The 24416-nt window shown below is 42.5% G+C and overlaps 2 protein-coding genes across 2 annotated transcripts; one reads left to right on the top strand and one right to left on the bottom strand.

Moving 5' to 3' along the window:
* Nucleotides 1–12427: 12427 nt before the first annotated feature.
* Nucleotides 12428–16029, bottom strand: paqr8 (progestin and adipoQ receptor family member VIII). The gene is made up of 2 exons (XM_047573975.1): nt 15885–16029; nt 12428–13616 (listed from the first exon to the last, which is right to left on the bottom strand). The coding sequence occupies exon 2, from the start codon at nt 13591–13593 to the stop codon at nt 12520–12522; it is 1074 nt and encodes a 357-aa protein (XP_047429931.1). The 5' UTR covers nt 13594–13616; nt 15885–16029; the 3' UTR covers nt 12428–12519.
* Nucleotides 16030–17035: 1006 nt separating this feature from the next.
* Nucleotides 17036–23333, top strand: mcm3 (minichromosome maintenance complex component 3). The gene is made up of 17 exons (XM_047574379.1): nt 17036–17224; nt 17505–17617; nt 18050–18258; nt 18409–18539; nt 18620–18858; nt 18944–19052; nt 19150–19303; nt 19418–19549; nt 19643–19851; nt 19935–20109; nt 20198–20324; nt 20429–20579; nt 20673–20813; nt 20938–21041; nt 21159–21232; nt 21836–21932; nt 22686–23333. The coding sequence occupies exons 1-17, from the start codon at nt 17150–17152 to the stop codon at nt 22882–22884; spliced, it is 2439 nt and encodes an 812-aa protein (XP_047430335.1). The 5' UTR covers nt 17036–17149; the 3' UTR covers nt 22885–23333.
* Nucleotides 23334–24416: the final 1083 nt, after the last annotated feature.

The raw sequence follows: 24416 nt of genomic DNA, 5'->3' as shown, positions 1-24416 counted from the left end.
GGTGAGGGGTTACCAGAGCAGCAGCAGCAGCAGCAGCAAAAGCAGCAGAAGCAGCATCCACTCTCTGTCTGTGTATGCGTCTGTTTGTCTGTCTGTCTGCATGGCACACGGAGCTGTGCGTTTGTTCCTATCATGTGTCTTCTGCAGCAACATCAAAAATGCACACTGTTCTCAAAAACAAACACAAAGTAGCTTCTTCTTTTTTTTTGTCATAGTATGCATTACATTCACCTTATTTGCCACAGCATATAATTCTATTGTGTAAACATGCATCATTGTAAACCATACTTAGTAGAGGTATGATGCCAACACTGATATAATATTAAAGCACATATTGCAATGAGGTCCCTCATACATTCACTATTCTAAGTCTATTGTAACATTATTCAGTTCTAACGTATAGCTGTGGATGTTTTCTGTGCACTGATCAGCCGCAACTGCCATCAGTTCAATTTACAAACAGACACGGGTTTTAAAGCAATTAAAAAACAGATATAAGTGATGGGATTAGTTAAAGCAGCAATGACTGTTTTTTCAAATACAAACAGGCCCAGAACCAATAAAACTGCTGACACCAGTGCGCTATCAACCCCCACCATCACACGATAAATTGCCTGCATAGAGATCAAACAGGACTTGCATGTGTGTTCTCAGTGTGCATGTGAGCTGCAGAGCCCATGCCTTGTGTGTGTGTGTGTGTTTTTGAGAGACCGGATTAGTGTCGGCTGTCTGCACCCTCTCCACCAGACATCCAGTCAGCAGGGATTTTAGGGTCTGAGCACTGACACGGTCAGAGAGAGTATAACCCAATCCTAGTCCCAATCTGATTCCTATGCCAGACAGAATTCCTCCCCTCCTTGCTTCCGTCATTAAATACACCGTGAAACCTTGACAGTAAGTTTTAACTAGACGTTAATATGTGATTGCACAGTGACTGTAAAGGTTGTGGTTAGTTAAGATGCCGGCAGAGTCTGGAGATTGGTTGAATCCCAATTTCAGGTTCATTGCCAAGTTCTCTAGTTGAAACACTAATAATGCATCTGATATGAAACAAGAACAACAGTCTGCTGTCATGCTAGGAGATGACAGTACTAACTGTCTGATGTCTATTGCATGCTAATATATATATATGTGGTGACAATACAAAATTGAGCTGAGGATGATGGGAATGCAACATTCTGAAGGCAGCGTAAGTGATCAAACATTTGCAGGGGATGGATGGCTGATCTGGAGTCACTCAATTGGGAACTGATTACGCTCCTGCAAAGATCCGCTGGGTGGTTGCTTGGTGTCATTTGGGTGGGCTTTATGCTGTGGTGGATGCAAAATCAGTAAGGACGTAGTCATATGCGTCATCTGAGCGCTGTGGAGTTTAATTAATTTCCAACAGAATGGCTCTGGTTGGCTGTAGAACTTCCCAGTTACATGCAGAGTTGTTTTTACCCCCCATTATGAAATTTCAAGGTGAGATACTTCTTATACCAACCTCAAGGTGCTAGAAGAAAAGTACGCTGAAATAGACTGAGAATCTCTGGCACTGAATATTTGAAGTATTTCACGTGATAGAAGAAACTCAGTGATATGGAGTATGAGAGCATGTGGGAAAAATCTCAGGTCAGTTCATCAAATGATTGTTGCGACATCTTGTCATGGTTCTGTCTTTTATTTTGTGCCATGTTTTGTTTCCTGTTTTATTCTGTCAAGTTTCTTAGTTTCCTGTTTCTCCTGCCTCCTTGTGTTTCTGTCTGTTAGTATCGTGTTTTGTATTTCCTGTTTTATTTTGTTAAGTTCTGGATTTCCTGTCTTATGCTTCCTTGAGTGTCCCTTGGTTGTTAATTGGTCTCACCTGCTGTGATTGCCCTCATGAGTTTCACCTGTGTCTTGTCATCCCCGAGCCCTTGTGTGTGTATATATAGCCCTGCATTTCCCTTTGTTCTCTGTTGTGCTGTTAATGTTACCTTCTGATGTTTTTTTTTTTCAGTTTGTTTGTTATGTTACCTTGTCCCCGTTCTATGTCTCCACGCCCTGCCTGCAATCCTTTCTTTGATTTTCTGCTTTTTGGATTTTCCTGCCACACGCAGCGCCTTTTTGTTAGTTAATAAATACCGTTTGTTTGAACTTCCCTTCTCATCATTTGTCCTGCACTTGGGTCCTCACGTCAACACTCACCAAAACCTGACACCCATTAAAAGCCTGTCAAGCTCTTGATGGCACTAGATGAAAAGTCGCTAGATTGCATCCTCTGAAGAACACTGATGTCTATACAGAGCAGTCCATCAATTAATTAAATCACGGGAAAAGACAAAAACAAAAGTCAAAATCTAGATCATTTCCTGGTTAAAAACCGCTGAAGGACCGGGTAGCAGGAGTGAGGCACAGATTTAAGCTACACAAGGTTTTATTTGAGAATGCGGAAAAGTGAATTTGGGCTGAGGAGGAAGCAACAGGTTACGGGTGGCTAGCTTGAGCTATGGTTGGCTGTGAAGGACTAGGTAGATGTGTGGGTGGATGTGCAAGGGAGGCAGGAATGGAGAAACACACCCAGAAAGACAAAAATAATACAGGAGCTCCAGCAGGACTCACAAGGGAATGGCTAGAAACGATAGGAATGAAGAAAAACTATGAAACCTCTACAGAAAGAATCTGGGGAAGTTTGAAACTAGTCCCACCAGCTGTAATCAGGTGTTGAAATCAGAAGTAAGAGAAGGAACAGCCCTTCGTGCTAAACTGTGCCCTTCTCATATCAGTGACAATCCAACACAAATACCCGTTCAAGTGGTAGATTTTGTGTTTATATGGGCCAACGTTGCTTGTGGTTTGAATGTAAGAGATTACACCTTGACCAGTAATAAAAAGAAAACCAGTATCACAGAGCATCGTCTCTCTTGGGTGTGTTTTATTTGTGTGCGGGGGATACACACAGCAACGAACAGCATGACAACAGGCATTACAAGAACGACAGCTCCACCCAGCACTGTTTTTTTTTTTTTAACATTTCGTTCGCTTTGAATTCTTCGCAATCCCTGGTACCACTCCCACGTTGCTTCATTCAACCAGATTACAATAAGGGTAATAGTAGGATTTATGTGCATTGTTCATGTGCATTGTGATTGTTCAGATTGCCACTGAAAAAGAAAGAGAGGAATATTAAAGAGCAAATAAAACAGAAACACAATCCCTCCAATGAAAATAAAAGGTTAGGAATAGCCATCATGGACACAGCATCAACACACGTGATACATAACCAAGAGTCACTTTTCCTATTATCTGTGTTTATATATATATCGATAATGCTCTATTCTACAACATGCATGAAAACATTACATTATGTCAAGGCTTTCTTTCTTCTATGTCTTCTAAGAATTTGATGTTGATACCAATCTCATAAAGTTTGTTAGTTAGACAATTAAAATCAGCAGCTGGTTAGTTTAGTTTAGCTCAGCTAAGCTAGGGCTAGAGCTAGCTTAGAGAGAGCTGGGCTAACCATTTGCCTATAGGAAAATAGTTAGCCCAACTCTCTACCAGTTATTTATAAATTATATCCGAAGAGTAAAAGCAAAAGTAAAAATAATTAAAAATAGAAAGGATTATGCATCAGCCTGGTGCAGCAATTTCCTTGTCAATCTTGTGATGATTGCAAAACTCCAAGAGGTCACTGACTCCTGACTAGAAACAGTCACGTGGATGTAACTCACCATCACGGATTAAAATGAGATATAATGTGTTTATAAGTGAGATTTTATTCCATCCAGCTTTTGTTATCTGACAGAACCAGTCTTTGTGTTGAAATAAGCCAACCAATTCCCTGTTTAATGGGTCATATGAGGTAAGAGTCCATCTGCTCCTCCAGTTCTCAACAAGAACGCATTCCCTAAAACGTCACACCAATGAACAAACTGAATTTGTTCAATAAAACCTAAACATGTCACTGGTACAGCCCTTGAACAGTTTAGAGCTTCATGAATAATGATCAGTTTATATTTGGTCATTTCTCTGCACATTAGAGTGAGAAGTAATCATTTCCAAATAGGGCCTTAAGTGACATGCTTCCTAAACAGAGCAGACTGTCATATTGTTCTATTCACAAGTTCCAACAATTACAATTCAGCATTAATAAGCACCGCAGTTGAATCAAACGTGACAATTGTGCATATATTCAGAGTACTTACAATGTGGACAGAAAAGAAAAGCAGATTTGCTTAAATGAAAAGTTTGTATTAGACAAATTCAGAATCCAAAAGTCTGTGAAAAGGTTCTTCCTTTTAAAACTGGATCCAGACTAGTGAAGGCTTGTCGTGATGAAGTTGCGGATGGTAGCTTGAGTTGGAAGAGGTCAGGGCCAACTTTCCCTCCTACCCTTCCTCTCCTCCTCTGTCCATCTGTCCATTTGGGACAATGACAAGTGTGGAAAACTGGGGTTCTGTGCAATGGGATGTTGATCATGATTTGTCCTCCTTTTTCTTCTTTTCCTTTCCTCTGTTTTCTGTGGTGTGTTTGCTATGTGGCTGTGCAGCTGGTCTTCAGGACTGCAGCTGGCTGGTTAGTTGGTCATCGTTTTAGTCCTCACCAATGTGTTTGGCGGCATGCCTTTGTGGTCTCTCCATGCTAAGGAGCCTACATCCACTTGATCTGGAAATTTAGATGAGAAAATTAGGGGGAAACACAAAAGTTAGATTGAATTTGTATTTTCCATTTGCAGACAACTCACCAGTGTTTTCTCCTGACTTTGCACCGGAGGTCCCATTGGATTGTCCTGCTCCATCAGTCTGAAGAAAGACAGGAAGAGTTATAAGAACCTTTGTTTCCATGCATATGTCCTATATTTCCTACATATATTTCTTCTATATTGGCGCTTGGTTAGTTCAGGCCGGACCGATAGGGCACTTATTAATACCAAGTACGCAAACTTCAGGTGTGTATACTTGTAGTTTGAACATGGAAAGTTGGACTCTGAAGAACAAACTTTCAAGAAAAAGGACCGAAGGATGGAGGACGGGCATTAGGTCATTACGAAGGGAAAGGGAAAAATGCCATACTTTATGGTGAATACTAGGATATTTGACTGTTCCGAGTCCACAAAAATGAAGTATCCTCTAATAAACAGGGAGGGCAAGATAATTCAGGGCATCCATAACTTGGACCAGTTGTTTATAACATATATACCAACTGTACTCACATATGTGCTTAAATATAAATTATTTAATCTTAATCATAATATCATTATTATGAGATGAAATATCTGAACATTTTAGCCACAACCACCAATTCAACAACAACCTGAGTTAAAGTATTTTCAAGTAGTATCTCTTCTGGGGACTGTGCTGACGTAACTCGTGGTGTTCTATCATCGGCTTCTGATTCTGTCTTTACAAGAATGTTTTACCTTCTCATTTCAGATTAGATTAGAATAATTTCACTTGTTTTTTTTTTTTATCTTTACCTGTGGGAGGCCCAATATGCTGCAATATGGATTTTGTCAATCATTGAAGTAAATGTTTCAAGGTTCCTTTTCAATTTCAGCATCAATGGCAATACAAATAGTCAAAAGACACTTTATAGAAAACTCCCAGAGCAGGCTAAGGTGATGATGACAAGAGAAAAAAACCATGATCAGAGGTTAAAAAGGATATTCAGCGTTCTACTCCTATGAAGTTATGGTCAACTGTGAGGTTATGTTCTGAATTTAATCACTAGACATTTTCAGTGATGGCACAGTGTGTTTTCATTTGCATGGTTTGGATCTGATGATGATAAATGATAGCTAATCAACTGTGACAGACATGTGGTCTCATTATTCATTGATCTAAAGTGACAGCTGGACAGCGAGAGGGATGGAAATGGCTTGAAAGCAAAGAGTGGAAGATGAAAAATAACGAGGCACTTCATACCATTGTCCCGCTCACATCGTAGGCGTTGGTACTTCTGTCGATGACAAGAACGCAAACAAGGGGTCATCAATTGTTATTATGGCATGTCATATCTATGTGTACTCTGTGTGCATGAGGACAAAGGTGCATTCAGTCTTGTATAAATAAACTATGTTACTTTGACTTGGGGCTCAAGACCTTTAAAACTGTTCATTTGTCACCTGTTTGGCCTCTGGCTCTGCCCCAGCTTCTAGTGCTCTTATCAACTATGATGTATAATCCTATCTTACGCACACATACGCAGTTATGCTCCCCTTCATAAATGACTTTTAATAGCTTTCATACTGCTCTGAGCACTTTCTTGTCCTGCTCCACTGGTCCATTCAATAAACAAATGCTATGTAAAGTACATTGCTATCTATAACTAACTTTAGTTGCTTTTTATACAACTGGCTGACTCAAATGAGCTCAGCACCCAAATCAAACCAAAATTCAGCTGTGGACGCTTGGGAAGGGTTCTGGCAGGCCTAGCCAACTATAAGACATTTCAGCCTTGACATCTTTACATTTGCTTTGGAATTTACTTTCTTTGGGAAGACTTGAGACTTGACCCTGAAACTTGATTTGGGACTTACTGAGCCCCTGACTTGACTTTCTGTGCTGTATTTACTTCCTCACTTGGATTGGCTTTGGCTTTCTCAAGGGCATATGAGGGGAGGTGAAATGTCTCTGATGGACTTGAGATTGTCCAGTGTCAATTGGAGCATACGCAGAAGCAGTTATGGCACAAAAAGCAAACAGCTTTTTATCAACTAAGTGAATCATTAGGCCCTATCACGCCTATGCCCGTTATGCAACCTCACACAACATCTTCCCTCTGCATTAACCCGGTCTATACACAATGGCACTAGTTTTCTGACCTATGATTCCTATCAGTCACCGTAGTCTTATCCTGGTTCCATTCTTTGGAGAGAAAAACTAGTCCTGGAATGTACAAAAGCAGACAGCAGTAGATAAGACTGTTGTTTCACTCCACACTACCTCTGTGTCACTGCCACTGGTATGTTTGGCATGACAACGGCAGTAAGGAGTGTGCAACATGTGCAACACACATAATTGTATTAAACACCTTCATGTGTACACACACAAACACAAACACACACACACACACACACACACATGCATGTACATGCATGTGTTTGAAAACAGACACACATAGAGAGAGATGCCTTTGGCTATGGGAGCTTAATTATCCAAGCCCAACCCATTTTGCTACTTCAGCCTTAAAATGATATTTGACTGCACCTGTCTACTTCCAACTGTTCAAACAGGCAACGCCCTCCATCAAGAAAACCACCTGTCAGGTTCAACAAGTCTCTGTTCAGTGCTTTAAGAAACTAATGAATAACAATTAAGTCTTCTGGGATACAAAACTTACTCAGCTAACATACCATGAGCCACCCCAAACAGGACATGACTCATTTTAAACTGGATGACAGTGTTGGTTTTGACTACTCACACATTGGGGGACACTGTTCCTGATTCATTGAAATCATATTGAACAGTAGACATTTAGTAGTGTGATTAAAGTAAAATGATCTTTTAGAGTGTAGTCGAGAGAGTCAGACACGATTTAATACATATACAGCACTTTTGTCCCATTCCGTCGTCACATTTCCCTCACCTTTTACATTTGGCACAAAGGGCGAGGAGTGTGATGCTGAGGACAAGAAAGGCAACGAGGGAGATGATGCCCACCTCTGGGGAAGAAACCCAATCCACTACGCCAACCATCCCTACTGGAGCCATGGTCCTAGTGCTCTGTAGAGAATGGCGAAAGCAAGAAAGTGTACACACGTTGTCACAATTCATGAGTGGACTAAATAAATTGCAGCATGGGCTATTTGAAATCTTTCAGAACAATTTCTTAGATTTCCTGATGATTCCTGGTAAAAACACAAAACTCCAACGCTTCTCAGACAAACAACAAAGTCTTTAAATTTTATACAATAATGCAGAAAATACATTTTGTAAATGAGTACAGGGTGTTCCTTACCTTGTATCCTGCCTGGATCTGCTGTAGCTCTGTCACCAACTGCTGTCAGTCATTCAACTGACTGGGCTTTATGCGGCTCACAGCATTCAAGCAGGTTAGGGAGGGACTCCGTTCACTGGCATCCCATCTGTTATGAAGGAGGTGCTGACACAAGCCCATAAACAGCCCATTGTCCTGTGTATCATCTTTATATCGGAGCTGCGCCTGAGCAACCCAGCACCTGACATGCCTTAGACTTCCAGGAATGTTGGAATACGCGTTTTGGAAAAACTAGGGCAGAGGCCTTGATAGTCGATCAAGGGAAACCCGCGAAATGAGTGCGGGAATCTTTTTAAACTCACTTAAAATACACATAGGAGGTGTGCACTGTTGTACACACACGTGCACCCTCATTCATACAACACCTCCCCCTAGCAGGAGTGTTCATGGCCACAGAGAGTTGGCAGCTCAAGGGCAAGTTCAGGTTTACACATTTTAACTATGCAGTCCAGCCATGACAATCATCTTCACACTAAAACTTTTCATGTAATTAGGAGGCTATTATGTGACTCTGGTTTTATATAATTACGCGTCTTTACATATGTCAACGCCTCAGTGTTGAGGTGGATATCCGGGGAGAAAACAATAATACACTGCTGTAATAATACACATGCTAGCTTCTCCATCTGAAACCATTCCAACACGGGAGGTATTTCAGAAAAAAGAGGATCTTTGTTGTCATACAGGGCACGGCCCAGATCTGGATGCCGGATACTGTAGCACCAGGGTAATTGGATTACTGTGCATCAGGGTAGCAGTTTCAGACCTGCACATGAGGATATTTTAGTTTAACAGTTAGCAAACGCTGTGGGTTCAGTCAGTAGGACATAATATAGATAAGTTGCTCCTATAGTAGCATCGATCTGCCTTAAACGACTGAGTGTATGGATGTGACAACCTGGGAGACTACAGGCATGTTTCCAGTAGGAATACTGTGAGACAGCATGCCAGAGCACAGTGTCACATGAAAGTGCGTAGTAATGTTAGCGGAGTGGTATTTTATCCGTCTCCGACCCCAGTTTCTGCCACACTTTAATTAGCCTGCTGATTAAACAAGTACAATATATAATGCGTCTAATTTACCCCTGTAGTGTGGGTAGGCGTCAAGCTGGGGCAGAGGGCTGCAGGCATGAATGTGACAAGCTGTGAGACTACAGGCATGTTTCCAATATGAATTTTGTGTGTGGGAGTTGGAGGGTGGCGTACCAGGGCGTGGTGTAAAACGAGTGCGTGGCAATGTCATAGTGTGCACATTCGCAGCCGCTCCTGCACAACTATGACGTCAGTCATGAAGTGTTTTTGTTTGTTTTTTTGTTTGGAACAGTGAGTTCTGCTCAGCTCAAGGAGCAAGACCTGTGTATGTACATCTGCTGTTGTTTTCATCAATACAATTAAAACATTGCATACATTTTGTATGTACATAACATTGATCGTCTTGTGTCAGTACAGTGTTCTGATTTAGGACCTGGCGTTCATTCATGTGGATGTTACTTAGACATGTAGCTCCCACCTAGACCAGACCAGACCAGACCAGACCAGTCACCCCCACCCCATAGCACCGACACTCCTTGATTCTTGATGGCAGCAGCCGAAAGTCTTCAGCCTCCAACTGCATATTTAAAGGACAGCTAGGATGGCTTCAATCATCTTCTCATCCAGCTCTTTTTCAACTATTCCTCTCACAACACATTAGCTGCCAATCAAAGTCCTGTACGTGCATTTTATTCCTTAGGCCTAGACGCATATTTAACGGACAAACTAAAAGAGAATTATCTTCGCTTCTACCTGTCAAACAATATAACATTTCCCTTAACATCAACACTGTAAAATAATGTTTTGTCTGAAGGTAAACAGAAAAGGTATGGCGGAGGAAGAGCAGCATCACTTGAACTCAGCACATACATGCACACACACCTCACCACCCCCAACTCTTTATAAACACTTCTCTTTTGTAAGGAATGACACTTACAGCCGGTATCACCCACACCCATTGCTTGTTTAACAGCCCCACTCTGTCATGATCATCTGAAGCCCTGCAGAAAAGGCAATCTACACCTCTCAGCAACGTTCATTTGCTGCCGTCGCTGAGGTCCGTGTGTGAGATTTGCTCTGGGGCACAAAGAGAAATCAATAGCCACGTTTTAACGGAGGGGGACAGAAAGCCTGCAGGAATCACGGGCAATTTCAAATGTTTGTAATATAATCCTGCGAGCACATTTTCCTCATACAGGAACGAGTGCGATGAACAAATAATCAATGTTTGTCCGAAAGTAGGGGGGAAAAAAAACAATCATATCCTGATGCTTGAGCTGATCCCTGCAGAGGGAAGAGAGACTACTGCATGTGTGTTTGTATGAGTAGTGTGGTATATAAGTCCCATTTGGACACCTATTTTTTCTTTCCTTTCCTTACATTTCTTTTCTTACCGAGAGTTTGATACCACTCGTTACTATGTTAGGATGAATGTAACTAGATCACTGTGCTGCAGAGAAAGCAGTTTCATTTCTACACATGGAAATGAGGATGACTGGGCCGATCGCACTGAAAAGGGTTCAGTCATTAAGAGATAATGTGCAGCGCTGCACGATAAGGATAGGCAAACTGAGCAACAGTTTCGCTAAAAAAAGAGTTAAAAGTGGCCCCCACATGGCTACATTCTAGTAACTGCTAATAAAGTAACTGCTATTCCCAATTTGCCCACTAGAGGTATTTTTTCTGTTTTAGTTGCGAACATAACGTAACCCTGAGAACCAGAACTAAACTGAAGATTCTCATGATGTACTTCTTTGCAACAAAGGGAAACATCTGGAGTTGTCACTGTTTGACAGCCCTGATGTAAACTACCAGTCCAAAAGTCTGGACCCACTTTCTCATTGAATTACATGAAAAGGTTGGTCCAAACTTTTGACTGGTGGTTTACATTGATTGGTAGTACGTATTTGCCTGGGCCTCCCCCCTCCACAACCAAGGAACGCCACTGATGTAGATAAGTTACCCCTATAGTGGTGAGGGATCAAGCCAGGGAAAATGGTTGCTCATAATTGAACCTGGATGTAATACAAACATGTTCCCATTATGAATTTGCGAGAGAAAATCTTTCATGGATTCAACAACTACAGTTACTGACCTGTCCAAATTAAGGTTAAAAATATCCTTCAGGCAACGCTAAAATGTGGTCAGATAGAATATATAGTGAATTTTAAAGGGGTGCAGTTGTATATAAAATCCATTCAAGAAACATCTGTTTCTTTATTTACTTTCCCCATTTCCCATTTTTCTCCCTTTTACCTTCCAGGTTCACCAGGTAAACTATGCACCCACTCAACAGAGCACGCCCTTTCACGCACACAGAGGTATGTCTTTGTCTTGTGCCAACTTTTCAATTTCAAATTGCAGAATGTTTAAAGTATCTGTGTTAATCTAACTAAATTAAGCAAGCTAAGAAATAGTTCTGACTCATTTACTGATACCAGGTCACCCTGAAACCTGTCCTTTACCTCATTTACTACAAACAAAAGGAGTGGCTGCTGCCTTTGAAAGGGTTGAAGTACAAATACAAAGAACAGGGAAAGTCTGACAATAACCTGGTTTCTCAGAGAGCCAAGCCTGTTCCTAGACTGTTCTAAATATATGGTATTTGCCAACATTTACTATTTCCTTGTAGGTTGTCTTTATGTCAGTAGAGTATAGTGCTTGACATTGTTGGTTATCTGGCTAGTGTAAATCCACAAAATACCATAAAGTAAAGTGGTGTTTTATCGCAGGCTTTATAAATCAACAGTAAAAGGGCAAAGGAGAAAATAGAAATAAATATAGACAGTCATCCCATCACCACATCTTCATTGTGGAGTGGGGAAAGTCATTTAGTGTACAGTAAAAAAAAAAAAAAAAAAAAAAAATGCAGTTGTTGCTTTTTGCCTCTGTGGGGCAGTGTTGCCCTCTGCCGTCTCTTCCAGCTTTCACGCTTTAGTGGAAGTGGGTCTGCTGCAGGATTTCTCCCACTTCGAGGAGTAAGTGGGCGACTGCATACGTATTAAACTAGCCTGTTTGGTCAACAGTTATCTAGTTAGTTCATTTCTAACTCCAAAAACTAGACTGACTCTTTCACTCTGTTTTTTTTTTGTTTTTTTGTTTTTTTGTTTTTTTTTTAAGGTGACTCACTTGCTTTAGAGAGCACAGATCCTTTGTGGCAAAAAAGCTTGAGAGGCAGGTTGGATTGAATTAAATCAGATTATGATGAAAGTGCTTCATATGCATCACCTTCGCAGCCACAATGGTTATAGGTTTATGTGTTTTCAGAAAATACGGAACAGAAATACATCATTATTCTTTGGAAATGTCATTAGAGCAGCCTCATCAACAGCAGTCAAATGGGCCACTGTGGAAAATTTTAGCCATAGTTAGCAAACTATGGGGTCCTTAGAGCCAACTGTTTCTTTCTTGAACAGACAAGAAGCCGTTTCTCTACATTTGATTCTTTATATAGTAATTTATCACATTCTTCACAGGCATACAGACTTTTGAACAGAAAATAAATATTACTGTCCCAAACAGTTGTCACTTGTCTCTCTCTTGTACACTCAACAGTTTCTTGTTCATGTGCCACATTATAATTAGTGCCGTCAGGATGCAGCTTGTGAACACGACGAGGGAGGATGCACAAGCCCACCACAGCTGTGTCTCTCCAAACAATTCCACTATGGTGTCTCTCCGCCTGGCGTAGTCTTGGAACAGAGCCTCCAGCTGGAAAATGGTGCACAGGGACAGAAACAGGTGGAAGATCTGGTGACCTTGGCCCACAAAGTCACAGTGGCCTGAAAAGAAACGCTCGGGAATGGGACAAGAGAAGAACAGGGCCGCCGACAGGAAACAGGCGATCTGCAGTGCATGGAAGATCAGCGAAGGCTCCTGTGTCCAGAAGACTGTGAGCAAGCGGTGGACTACGGGGCTGACACCCAGCAGATAGGCTAGGCTAGAAGGGATCAGCTGGCAGACCTTACGCTGCGGCGGATATGGCCGCCGGTATTTGAACTTGGCGAAGCAGCAGCCAGCACAGGAGAGCCAGCCAAGGACAGCGACCCCGGGCAGAAACAGCAGCCCGACGATTTCCCTCCACGCTGCCTCTGATGTGTAGAAGTAATGGCCAAGAGAGCAACCGTACTGATACAGAGCCACACCCACATAGTCCATGAAGAAGAAGAAGTAGTGCGCGTGTTCCGAGCGTGACTGCAAAAGGTGAGCGGCCACACTGAGAAACAGAGTGATTAAAGTAGACACCAAGAAGACGGTCAGGGGTAGAGAGGCCGCGTCCAAGGTGTACCCCAGGGCGCCTGCTTTGGCCCACCAGTGAAACAGCAGCACGGGGCCTGTCAGCAAGTGAGTCCACACATTCACTGTTTCATTGTGTCTCTGAAAGAGGCTGAGGAGGTAGCAGCGCCATTCCTGATGAACGGGACGGTAGCCTGATAAGATGTAGGGCTCCCGGAACAGGCTGGGGACCTGGGAGGCTGCGACGGTGGGGCTGGGTGATGACAGGGGAGAAGGGTAGAGGTGTGGGACGCGAGGAAGCCGACGGAGTTGCTTGACACCCACAGTCACGGTGCTGAGCCGCTGCAAAATGTCAGCTGACATAGCTACTGGCCGGACAGCAACAACTTATGGGAGACAAGAAATAGATGCAGGACTTTACATTATAGGAGAGGCTGGTACACAGAAAAAGATGAATAAGTTGTTGTCATTGTAAAGTCACCAATATAACAAAAGCTACAACTGAATGGCTGAACACTTAAGAACACATTCATAAAAAAACAAAACACTTAAGTCATGCACTGCAGATTTGTGTCAAGTAACCAGCATGATTTAATTAGAGAAATATTTTGAACATGATGGATATTCCAAGTGAAATTACCCATATACTTAGTAGACTTAGACTTATTATTAGACAAACTATATTTTTCATTCAGACTTATATCAAAATGAAATGTTGTACAATGGCTCAGGGCACAGCAGGAATACTGAGAGAAACAAAATATGCACACTTTTTATACAGATTAGAACCTGGGTGAAGTTAGTGGCTCATATGGACATTGAGTGTCCAGATAGTTCATGGATTAAAAACAGTTTGTATGTCTATTTGTTCTGGTATTGATTCTTCTGTGTCTCCCATGACCCTCTGTAGCTTTTACTGTCAACTTCTGTGCAGCCAACGTGGCACAAGGTGATGGAGTACGGCACCATACTCTCAATGGTAGAAGGTCACCAGCAGCTTCTCATCTCGTTTCTGAGGAATTTGTATTGTCAGGGAGTGGTGCTGGCCACTACGGTGCTGGCCAAACAGGATAAAGCGCACTTTATAGTACTGCACAGTGACAGCTCTGGGTCGCTCTGGGTCCTTGGAGATATAAAACCCAAGGAATTTGAAAGTGGCGACCCTCTCATCACAGTCACCAGTGCTGATGTAGAAGGGACAGGGTTAGTTTTGTCCCTCCTTTTTTTTTTTTTTTTCTGCTGAGGGACAAGTGAGTCTATCAGCCACTGCACCTCACCCCTGCAAGTCCTCTCATCTCCTCCTGTTCTGAGCCCCATCAAGGTAGTGTCAGCATAAGGTTCAACAGATATCTGAAAAGTGCCCGATTACTGAGTAATACTATGCACCATTATCTATAAGGAAGGCACCATGTGCTTCGATGTGGTGTGATTTGTGAATTCAGCAATCGAGTCTAAGCCTAATACAAGCTGAGTGGGATTAGAATTGGGGGATACGTTTAATAAGAAAAGATTTGAAAAAAAGAGAAAGCAAGTAACAAGATTCAGGATTAAACTTGTGGAACGTTGTGATTCTGTGAAAGGATTCACTTTATGGAACAATCTGAACAAAGAAACCAAACAAAATTTACATTTAAATGAGAGTATGTTAAGGAAAATAACGAAACATGTTAGTTTGATTATTATATCCATCGTGTAGTCATGAAAGATCATGAAAGAAAATTTCATTTTTTCGTTTTGTTTGTGTGACAGAATTGTATCTTGGGAACTAAAATGGAACGTGACTTTCAGTGTTGGCCAGCTATTTTATTTCGTTTTATTTAATTGTTATCATTATGTTGTTGCTTATTATGTTGTTGTTTTTTTTTTTTTTTAATTTAAATTGATCCCTGCTCCCTTTCATTCAGATTTAACTAACTAAAAAATAAATAAATAAATAAATGAATAAAAATTCCACACTGTGGAATCCCTACTGACAGAAACCAAGACTGGTCTCTCTGAATTTTAAATGAAGGCATCTGCATATGAAGGATGTAGATCTGGGCTGAAAACTTGTGATGCTAATCTTTTGACACATTACAATTAAAGGCTTGCACCACACAAAGTAACAAAACCAATACCCACAACACAGCTACATCACAAAAGGGAGATGTTCCTTCCCACTTGAGTCATGCTGTAAATTGTAGTCAAACCTGTAGTTATCACCAGAGAAGAATGTAAACCAGAGCTAAAGTATGTGTGCACAAACAGAGGCAACAGGTCAAACACCCTCCAATAAGAGCGTGCACTGCTTTTCAAAAATATCTCTGTATATAAAAGGTGCACCTTTCTGTTGTTACGTCATGGAAACAATATTCTTGAGACTGCCCATCTGCCGTGAACACCTGCACCGATACACATCTTCTACGATAGTTTGGAAGTGAAAAACAAGGTGACACCGTAGCTCGTGGATTTAGGAAAGCATTTAAATTTGCCCTCGAAAAAACATCCGATTACAGTTAAATAGCTAATCTAAGAACTGAAATCTTCGTTTTATTAAATATCTTTAGACTTTGCAAGGAAAGAGTTGTATGTAGAAAGAAACACAAGTTGTTTTTTCCACATTCCTGATATTTTAAAACAGACACAAACACAAAACAAAAGGAAAATGGTCTCACCTGTATCAAAAGGATGCCTGTTACTACTCTGGAGTCGCACGTCTGAAAGATGAAAAATAAAGCCTATCTGCACAACAGAATTTCCTAACAGGAAAATCACAGATCTGATGTCTATTTGAGGTTTCTCAGGCTACCTGCAGAAAAGGTCTGGCCCAACAGCCTGGAGCTGATGATGTGGGCGGGGACACAATCTCAGAAACGCCCCCAGGTGCAGTCATGATATATCAGCGCCTTCCCTGCAACCTTTTCATTTAATTTTGTTTTTAAAATGCAAACTTTAAATGTTGCTTAATGTTTATTAGTTATACTGCGGTTCAAGTGAAAATAGTGTGACATTATTCACATTCATTGTTGACAAAACTCAGACAGTACATTTTGTTAAAATGAACCATGATGCATCACACAGTTTCATACATTCAGTACATTATGATGATTACATTTCCATTCATATGCGTGTCTCCATCTGCTGTCTGATACTGTACTATGCATGTTCCATATGCAGTCTGACTGCTTTTCCTCACTCAGTGAGCTCAGTGATCAAGCAAGGTGATGGTGATATCCATGTAATTTCCACGTTAATTAGCTCAGTCCCAGTATTTTTTTTTTTTTACTTTTTATTTTATTTTACCTTTTGCATTAACACTATCATAGTGTTAATGCAAATTCAAACCAGATAAGTTATTGGCAAGATATATAGCAGTGTGGGTCGGTTATGGAACTTATGTTACAATATAAATTAGTGTGCAATAGGTGCAATATGTATGTGTAGGTGTAAGTGTAACCTGACTTGATTCTGTGGAGTTTATTCTGCACCTCTCCTTAGTTACAATTTTAATTGCCGATTAAATAAACTGATAGATCTTTTGTTGAAATGTGGTAGTTGTTGGTTTGATGTCATGTTATAATACAGTATGTAGGGTCAGAAAATAAATATGAAAAATGTCGCCATCTCCTGGGGGAGGGGAGAAGCTTTTCTTCCTCTTCCAATAGCCCCGCCGCTTCCTGCTCCGTTTTCGCGGGAGTTCTTCAGCGGGGCGGGGTCACGTGGTGACACGGGGACTCTATTGGACGGCTGCACATTTTCCCGCCCACTACGCAAAGGAGCGCGTGGCACTTTGACCAATCGCGTCTCACGCTCTACTTGTGCGCCGGCACGCAGTGGCGCGAAAATCCTCCAGTTGTGCGGTCTGACGGCAGCGGAGAGGTCGACGCAGAGGCTCGTTTAATATTTTAAGTTTTTCAGGCGTAATAACAAATTGTTCATAATGGCAACTGACGTCGTAGATGACCGCGAGATGAGAGAGGCTCAGCGGGATTACCTGGACTTTCTGGACGACGATGTAAGTTAGACTTTTATCCGGTTAAACGCTGTGTTGTGGAGATGCAATGAGAAACCATGCGGTCTCAACAAAAGAAGTAACCTTAATTTGGTTCATTTCGAAGAAATGTCGGTACCGGCAGCTAAATATTTGCAAATTCGTATTAAACGACGTGTAAAAGATGGTCTGTTTTAAGGCTTGCTTGTGTTGTGAATCAATGTGAGGTCATATTTCCCAAACTCGGGGTAAAATGAACGAGCGTCCAACGTGTGTCCGTTTTTTTTTTCTGCCCAACCTGCAGCAAGACCAGGGCATTTACCAGAGCAAGGTCCGGGACATGATCAGCGAGAATAAAGCTCGACTCATCGTCAACATAAACGACCTGAGGAGACGCAACGAGGCCCGAGCTGCCAAGTAAGGAGAGAGGAGCTCTTTGTGTTGGTCCGAGCGTGTAGGGAGCTGACAGGCCATTGAATGCACCAAAGAGTATTGTGGATAGTCATTTAAAGGACGAAATAAAAACATATGAGTACATAAACGCATCTGAAACAAGATGTTGACAAAGTGGTCTTTAAATGACGCAAAAGTAATTGGTTACATGCTGAGTCGTTCATTTATTTATTTTTCGGTGTAAAGCAGACTTGTATGTAACATTCAAGAAAGTGTGAAGCTGGACATTACATATTTGCATGTTATTGTTATTTCGTATGTTCACATGAAAAAAGGATTTTTTTTGTAGATTTTAACTATATTTCTGTAGCTTGAGGTGCTGAATACACGCCATGTGTAGAGGAAGTGACTGATTAAAGGTATTAGAAGTTTGAAGTGGTTTGCTGTCTCTGTCAGACTGATGAACAACGCCTTCGAAGAGCTGTTGGCGTTCCAGCGGGCTCTGAAGGACCTGGTGGCCTCGGTGGACGCCACCTACGCCAAGCAGTACGAGGAGTTCTTCATCGGCCTGGAGGGCAGCTTCGGTTCCAAGCACGTCTCCCCGCGAACGCTCACCTCCCGGCTGCTGGGCAGCATGGTCTGTGTGGAGGGCATCATCACCAAGTGTGAGTTTACTATTTGAGCTTTTGACCCCTGCTTCTCAAGTGTAACCCTAACCCTTGCATCATGTAAATAAAATATATATAGGACAATTAAGTATAAGACAATATTACAATAGGTAGGGTCAATAATCCCTTCTCCCATCGTCCTTGTAGGTTCTCTGGTCCGCCCCAAAGTTGTGCGCAGTGTTCACTACTGCCCGGCCACTAAGAAGACCATGGAAAGGAAGTACACGGACATGACCTCCCTGGATGCCTTCCCTTCAAGTGCCATTTACCCCACAAAGGTAATTATTTACACGTCATCATTATTGGATGTTATGTTAACAGCGAGGCTGAGTGTCTTTCTTTCCGTTTCACCCACCAGGATGAGGAGAACAACCCCCTGGAGACAGAATTTGGCCTGTCCATCTATAAGGACCACCAGACCATCACGGTGCAGGAGATGCCAGAGAAAGCCCCCGCCGGCCAGCTCCCTCGCTCCGTGGACATCATCCTGGACAACGACCTGGTGGACGTGGTCAAACCAGGAGACAGAGTGCAGGTCGTTGGCACATACCGCTGCCTGCCTGGGAAGAAGGGAGGCTTCACCTCTGGTACCTTCAGGTAAGAAGATCAAATAAAGTGCGAGTTGTGATTTGCAACTTAATTCATTATCGACGTGACCATTTTTCCCTCCGTTACCTTACAGGACCATCATGATAGCCTGCCACGTCAAACAAATGAGCAAAGAAGTATCCCCGAATTTCTCTGCTGACGATGTGGCCAAAATCAGAAACTTCTGTCAGAGTCGGTCCATAGTAAGGACGTTTTCCCAGTTTTTTTCACAGTTGCTCGCACTTAAAAAAAAATCTTTCACCAAATCAGAAACTAAAACAGTATTTTTTTTCTTTTTAGGATGTGTTCGATCAGCTGGCTCGCTCTCTGGCTCCCAGTATCCACGGCCACGAGTACATCAAGAAGGCTATTCTGTGCATGTTGCTGGGAGGCGTTGAGAAGGTGCTAGAGAACGGCTCCCGGATCAGAGGAGACATCAACATCCTACTCATCGGTAGTGTAGCCCCCCCCCCCCCAAATCCACTTATTCATTTTTTTGTTTTTTTTTTAGCGGTCCAGTCTTGACTTGTACGCGAGACAGATATTTACCCCATTGTTCTTTTTCTAGGTGATCCATCAGTGGCCAAATCCCAGCTGCTGCGTTACGTGCTGCACACAGCGCCCAGAGCCATCCCCACCACAGGACGAGGCTCATCCGGTGTCGGTCTGACTGCTGCCGTCACCACTGATCAGGAGACAGGTACCCTCTCCGCCATTTGTTGTTCGCAAGCAATTTCTTTCTTTATTTTTTGCTTTTTAAACACATTGTCTGCTTTTGTTCCTCCCCCACCAGGTGAGCGTCGTCTGGAGGCGGGTGCCATGGTGCTGGCTGACCGCGGCGTGGTGTGCATCGACGAGTTCGACAAGATGTCCGACATGGACCGCACGGCCATCCACGAGGTGATGGAGCAGGGCCGCGTCACCATCGCCAAGGCCGGCATCCACGCCCGCCTCAACGCCCGCTGCTCCGTGCTCGCAGCCGCCAACCCCGTCTACGGCAGGGTGAGTCACCCGTTTGGATGAGAAGCACGAACGTCTGCTTTTAAACCACCCATCGACGTTCACCTTTCTCATCGCCTCTGCAGTACGACCAGTATAAAACCCCCATGGAGAACATCGGCCTCCAGGACTCGTTGCTGTCACGTTTCGACCTCCTCTTCATCGTGCTGGACCAGATGGACCCGGAGCAGGACCGCGAGATCTCTGACCATGTGCTCAGGATGCACCGCTACCGCGACCCCCGTGAGCAGGATGGAGCAGGTACTTAATACACTTTGACAGCGATGCGCAACATTTTGGCGTAAATGAAAATAAAATGTCTTAAATTGTTGGGTTGTGTTTCTCTTAGCCATGGCCTTGGGTGGCACAGTAGACGTCCTGACTACTGAAGACCCAGACTCGGTGGCCGCAGAGGATGAGACACTGCAGATATATGAGAAACACAACAACCTGCTGCATGGAAGCAGGAGAAAGAAGTGAGGAAAATAACTTCATGTCGTGTATAATAATTAAGCTTATGAAAACTGTAAATCTGCATGGCTGCGCTCAAAAGTTAAGGTTGGCCCTTTTTTTGTTTCAGGGATAAGATTGTGAGTAAGGAGTTCATGAGGAAGTACATCCACATCGCCAAGGCTGTGACACCTGTGCTGACGGAGGAGGCAGCCAATCACATCGCAGAGGAGTACTCGAGGCTGAGGAGCCAGGAACAGCTGGCTGCTGATATCGCAAGGGTGAGGAGGATGGTTTCAACTAGTTAAGAACCATACATGCCATTTTGATTTATTTAATCATTAGCATGACCGTGTTCCCTCTCCCCTCCTCAGACCTCTCCAGTGACGGCCCGTTCTCTAGAGACCCTTATCCGTCTGGCCACGGCACACGCCAAGGCCCGCATGAGCAAAGCCATAGAGCTGGAGGACACGGAGGTCGCTGTGGAGCTCGTTCAGTTCGCCTACTTCAAAAAGGTTCGCACAGCTTTTCAGTTCCGAACACTATTTGTCAAAGCAGGTTAGAGTTCTGCAGTAACATGGTAAATAACCTGTGTCTAATGTGTGTGTGTATTTTTTTTATTTATTTCTTTTTTTACAGGTTTTGGAGAAAGAGAAGAAACGTTCGAAGCAGGATCGCGACTCTGGTTCAGAGGAGGAAGAGGTCGAGGAGACGCAGCCGTCACAGAAGACTCAGAGGAAGAGGTAGAGACATGCATACCCATCTCCAGATTGCAGAATAATAAACACCTGCCGTTCACTGTAATTAAAAGTACTCTAATTTCCTCGTCTGTAATAACACTTTTCTTTGTTGTCCTGCAGGGGGCGACGTGGTTCTCAAGGCAGTGAGCCCTACAGCCCGTATGACTTCAGTGAAGAGCAGGATGTGCCTGACAGTAAGCAGCAGTCTTATCATCATCACACCACTGTAGAGTATTACAGTCTGAATGACAGAACTAGTAAATTATTTTTCTGGGCAGTTTTTTGTTCTGAATATGTATAGAACACCTCACATGCAAGTGTAAAATCAGTTTATTCAGTTTGCGGGAAGTAATTATGTTCTAGTAATTCTAACACACACACACACACATATATATAGATATATATGTATAGATATATAGATATAAAATTATAATTGACACTAGTATTTTGCATGAATATTTGCTTCTTTATTAAGAGTTGAAATAAACATTGTATGATGACCTTAGGTAGTTACACTAGTCTGACACACTTCTGTTGTATTTAAAGTATTATTACATGCAGTTTAAACACACCTTTGTTGCCACTTTTAATATAATAATAATAATATATAACAATATTTGCAGTGTATTTATAGAAGTAGTGTCCAAAAAACCTGATTCTTGACCAACATTGTCAATAACAAAATCCTATACCCCATCGCTTTAATAGCACATAGGTTTCTTCTACCTCTCTGTGTGCATCATCTATGTACGCATGCTGTAGTTCAAGTTCTCACACATGTCTTCATGTTTCTGTAGTTCAGGCCGGCACTTCGAAACGCGCCAAACCGCAGCGAGGAGAGGAGCCCATGGATGCTACATCACAGGCCGATGGCGCGGAGCTCTCTGCAGAGAGGTGGGTGACTCATTTCTAAAGCCTGCGATGGTTCCCTGTTCGGTGTTTAAACTCAGCGTTTACACTCCCACACCTGGTCCATGTGAGGCTTCCACTGTAGGTGGCTGGCTTAAGCCCCTTTCACACTGCACGAAAAGCCTGAGTCAACCTTTGTGCAGTGTGAAAGGGTCGACTTCAGTGTGAACAGGCATCTCGCGTCAGCAATTTACACCATGACGTTGTTGTATCTGCTCTATATTTGAGCTGCGAGGAGAGGCCCAGAGATTTTCGTCCATATTGTTCAGTCAGACAAATAAAATGCGTTGTTTACGATTGTTAATTGAAGTGCATGGGTGAATTAGCCCTATGTCATGTTTGGCAAATATATAGCGATATTTATTTCATGGCAGTGCACTGACAAGACCGTGAGATCTGAGCGTAATGTGGATCACTGAAATCCCTGAGTAGATGGTGTGTAGGAGGCTGAACAAAGGAGAACTTTCTCTGCTTGTCCAGCTACTGAAATGTGTAAAGAAGGAAATGCATTTAAGGCTTATTACAGCCATTGTGGTCTGTGCTATGACCTGGAGTTAGAGTTGTGGGTAGGTGCATGTCAGGTTACATTGTAGGCTAAGACGTAGAAGTAATGCTTAAAACAAAGTGAAGATTGCCATAGATTTTAGGGAATGGTAATTTCAATTTGAGAATAAGGATTCACAACTGGAACTTGGAGTAAGTTAGCTTTACCTAATCTCTCCTGATTTCCTTCCCCAGACTGAAGGAGTTCAAGTCATCCCTATTCGCCGTCTTCCAGTCCGCACACGCTCAGTCCGTGAAGATGACGATGCTGATGGAGTGCATCAACAAGGGCCGCCAGGATCCGTTCACAGAGCCAGATGTTCACGCCGCTCTGGCTCGCATGCAGGACGACAACCAGGTCATGGTGGCCGACGACATCATCTTCCTCATCTGAGGGAGGAGCATTTGACTGTTTCACAAAATTTATTACATGGACTCAGAAAGAAGCAGCGGATATATCAAAATCTACATTTATTGGGTTTGATGTGTATTCTACTATTCCACCAGTTCACATCTGTTTTCATGATTCTCCATAAATGTTCGTGAGCAAGACCAGTGCAAAAGTCTTGCACATTTATGCACTTGTTGTATCTGTTTAATAGTGGCAATGTTGTTTTATCATGTCCTTATCACATATATCAACAGGCTACTATAGTAAAGCATCCAGGAGTGTGATCAGTGTCTCATTATACTGCAGAGTTTTCAGTAAACAATGAAACGTTATTACACCGTAATAAGGATACGATAAAGAAGTGTTTGCCTACTTCTGTTGTTTTTGGATTTGTATATAGTTGACAAGTTTTCATATTGTGACTTAACTGTAGTTAAAAAAATAAATAAAATGTCATGCTTTGTAAAATCACAGGACGGCTCATGTTCTTGAACTGACGGGGTTGACGAGTCATTCTCAGACGACTTTCTTTTTGTCGGTAAAATAAGATGGATCAGTGTCATTTCCCGGAATGAACTATTCTGACATCATTAAATCTCTTCCTGCTTGTCTACACGTGTGTTTTACAAGAAGCGATTAAACCTCCCGAAGAATCCGGACCCCAGTTTGTGTGGGAGATGGTTCACCCACATCCGCACCGGTTAGAAGATAAGTGTTTTGTTTGTTTTTTTCAGCTCCATCCTGTATTCATACCCGGTATGTCAGGTGGTGGTGGCCCACAGAAATCACTGCAACTTGGTTGCCGCAACTTCAGGATGTGACTAAATCTAGCTCAGATCGGGGTGAAGATGCGACCAAATTATTGTACATCTTGCCCCAGAGAGGAGCTCGCAAATGCTGTCATCATCGTCACTGAGGACAAAGGAGGCCTCGAGCTCCGTACACCCACTGTTGTTTCATTTCGCACTGTGTCAAAGGCTACAGCCCCCATGCATAACATTACTTTCATTTTTTTTTTATATATATACCTGAAGCTTTAGGGGCATGAGACTGAAATGTGTTTTTTATTTATGTTGAAGCTGAAGCGCAAGGAAACGCTTGTGGTGAGTTTTTCAATAATTAGTTTTATTCCGTAGAGAAATTCACATCGTCAGTGGAAATTCTTTCTCGACTACAAAAGTGACTATCATCCATTTAGGAAATTTAAAGGCAAATCAAGCTGTTAGTTAGCTTAGCAAAAAAACTGAGTTTTTAACCCATTATTAGTCTAAGCCAACCAGTTTCTCGCCAGATAAAAAATTAGCACACTGTGTAAAAATTCTTTAATGTATCATTTAAAAAACAAAATAATCAGACACCATTTGTGTGTGAAGGTTCTCAGTCATCCAGGTCATGGTTAATCCAAAAGGGTGTTTCCAGAGGCAACTGAACTTGCAGAGTCTCTTGAAGGCGTTTCATCTGAGCAGCTTCTTCAGTTCTAAGAGGCTGGTGGAAAGTTGAGGTTTAAAGAGGAACACTCTGTGGCACAGGTAGGT

Source organism: Mugil cephalus, chromosome 21 (assembly GCF_022458985.1).
Source record: "Mugil cephalus isolate CIBA_MC_2020 chromosome 21, CIBA_Mcephalus_1.1, whole genome shotgun sequence".
NCBI lineage: Eukaryota > Metazoa > Chordata > Actinopteri > Mugiliformes > Mugilidae > Mugil > Mugil cephalus.
The sequence above is the reverse complement of the archived record's forward strand: the minus strand, read 5'-3'. Positions and strand labels throughout refer to the sequence as shown.